This window comes from Gobius niger (assembly GCF_951799975.1).
Source record: "Gobius niger genome assembly, chromosome: 6".
NCBI classification, from domain to species: domain Eukaryota; kingdom Metazoa; phylum Chordata; class Actinopteri; order Gobiiformes; family Gobiidae; genus Gobius; species Gobius niger.
Window position 1 is genome coordinate 9459746 of NC_136857.1, and position 2114 is coordinate 9461859.

Below are 2114 nucleotides of genomic sequence, written 5' to 3' on the forward strand. Positions count from 1 at the left end.
TGGTCACTGCCAACTCTTCAGTCTTCAGAATCATCTATAGGACATGGGGTGCATCAGGGGCGCAACTATTGACTAAGCAGTGTTGTGTGTGGAAAAATACGAAAAATGAGTTTTAAAAAGGTAAATTCATTACAAACAAGGTATGATTTTTTTTTTAAAGCCCAGTTTAAAAATGTGTGAGTTTCTAAGTGCAGGGGGAGAGTTCATGGGTCTGACAGTCGACATTGGAGATATCCTAGTTTATTTAGTCTTAGTTTTCTGCTTCGTTGTCGCTGTATCAAGGCGATTAAGAGCGTGTAGGCTGTAAATTAAACAACTGGTCAAAATGAAAGGAATTTCGGAAGTGCGCCTGTTTCCAACAGTTGTCTGTCATTGTTTCACTGCTCGTGTCTCAGTGTGAGATTCTTCCCACAGATTTGGCGGTAACGGGAGAGGCGCCTCGCCGCAACAATAGAGCAGCTGCTGCAGCCTCAATGCGCAGAGCGGCCGCTGTGATGCCCTGACCCGTGGCTTTATGCGTTTGGCGCCTTTTTCGCTTCTGATTTCAGTGAACACTATCATAAAGTCTGTCTAGTTACTGAATAGAGCAAATGATGATATTGGCCTATCCCAAGAAAAGACCAGATTCAAAATCAATTTCAGTGAACGAGATTTTATTGAAACAAACAATGAACAATTGAATAGTCACAAAGTTGGCTGAATCTCATTCATCACATCCTTCTACTGAACACATAGTGTTTACAGACTTTTCTTTGCACAGACCAAAAATACTTTTAAGTCCCTAGTGCAAACCTCAACATATTAACCCTTGGGGTTTTACAGAAGTGTTGTCTACAACCCGTGCTTTGAAACCCCAAAGAGGATTGCATCTTAAAACTTACGGCGCCTGTGCTTTGTTCTGCTTTCATATAAAATGAACAAAACGCGTCATATTTAACATTCAGCTAGCAGGTTACGTTTTACATTTATAAAACACATGTCATTAATAAATAATACTGTACAAGTTTAAGCCTGTTTGAAAGGTGTCCATGTTTCTACCATGGCCTCCACATGGGTGAGGACACGCTCTGCTGCGGCTGCACGCTCGCTGGGGCCGCAGACTGGGCCGCGGGTCTAGAGCTGAAGCTGGACTTGAGGCTCTGGAGCCGCTGCTGGATCTGAGGCAGGGTCCTCGAGCTCTGGGCGCAGCAGTTCAGACACGTGGGAGTGAGACTCGCGGACATGGACTGCTGCACGAAGTCATTGACGCGCTGGCACGCGCTCTGGTCCAGGTTTGTTCTGGGCAGCAGAGTGGTCACGCGCTGAAGACAGGCTTTATAGCCCTCTTTGTAGCTTTCTGTTGGATCTGAGGAAAACAGAATATTTTATTAGTGGACTTGAAAAGTAGGGAAAATGACAGCGCGTAAAAAGTGATGTCTGTTTGACGCTGCCCGGCAGGAGAGGAGGCTCACCTTTAACTGAAGAAGAGGGCAGATCTCTAAGAAAACGGACGGTCATCTCCAAAATATCGGCTTTCTCCAGTTTGGAGTAACGCGCATTGTCCTTTCCGATCAGCGGCAGGATGAGGCTCTTGAGGTGGCTCAGGCTGTCGTTGATGCGAGCGCGTCTTTTCTTTTCCAAAAGAGGTTTCAGAGTCTGAAAGTAAAGGAACCACGTTAGTCGCATGTTAAAATATACGAAATAACTAGAAACTCCAAGCTAGGATAATAATTTAGACCATTCAGAAATTGTTCATACCTTTCGGATCTCGTGGGCCTGTTTCCTTTGGGCCACGGTGCGGCCGAGAGGCTGCCGGGCCTCGCTCGTGATGCTCGGGCTCATTTTGTTTCTGTTTCTATTTGTATACGCCAAGTGCGTTCTCGTGGAGCTGTAGGCTCGAGTGTGCTGCGCTCAGAGGGACATCCCTATTTATGTGGCACGAGGGCGTCACGGGGCGGGGCCAGAAGCCGCCACTGGGCTGGGGGTAGACAGAGAGGGGCGGACAGAGTCTGACTGGCCCATCTGCTGGTATGCGCAGGTTGATAGTGATGTTTGTTTGTTTAATTTAAAACTAAATACATTTTGTTGACGCTCAATAAGGGCCGAGTTGCAAACATTGTGTTCCCTGAAAATTT

At 46.5% G+C, this 2114-nt stretch overlaps 1 protein-coding gene across 1 annotated transcript; it reads right to left on the minus strand.

Moving 5' to 3' along the window:
- Positions 1-948: 948 nt before the first annotated feature.
- Positions 949-1864, minus strand: LOC306964786 (transcription factor HES-2-like). Its single transcript, XM_079558939.1, has 3 exons — positions 1738-1864; positions 1452-1635; positions 949-1345 (listed from the first exon to the last, which is right to left on the minus strand). Exons 1-3 carry the CDS (start codon positions 1819-1821, stop codon positions 1035-1037), a joined length of 579 nt encoding a protein of 192 aa, XP_079415065.1. The 5' UTR covers positions 1822-1864; the 3' UTR covers positions 949-1034.
- Between the last annotated feature and the right edge of the window lie 250 nt (positions 1865-2114).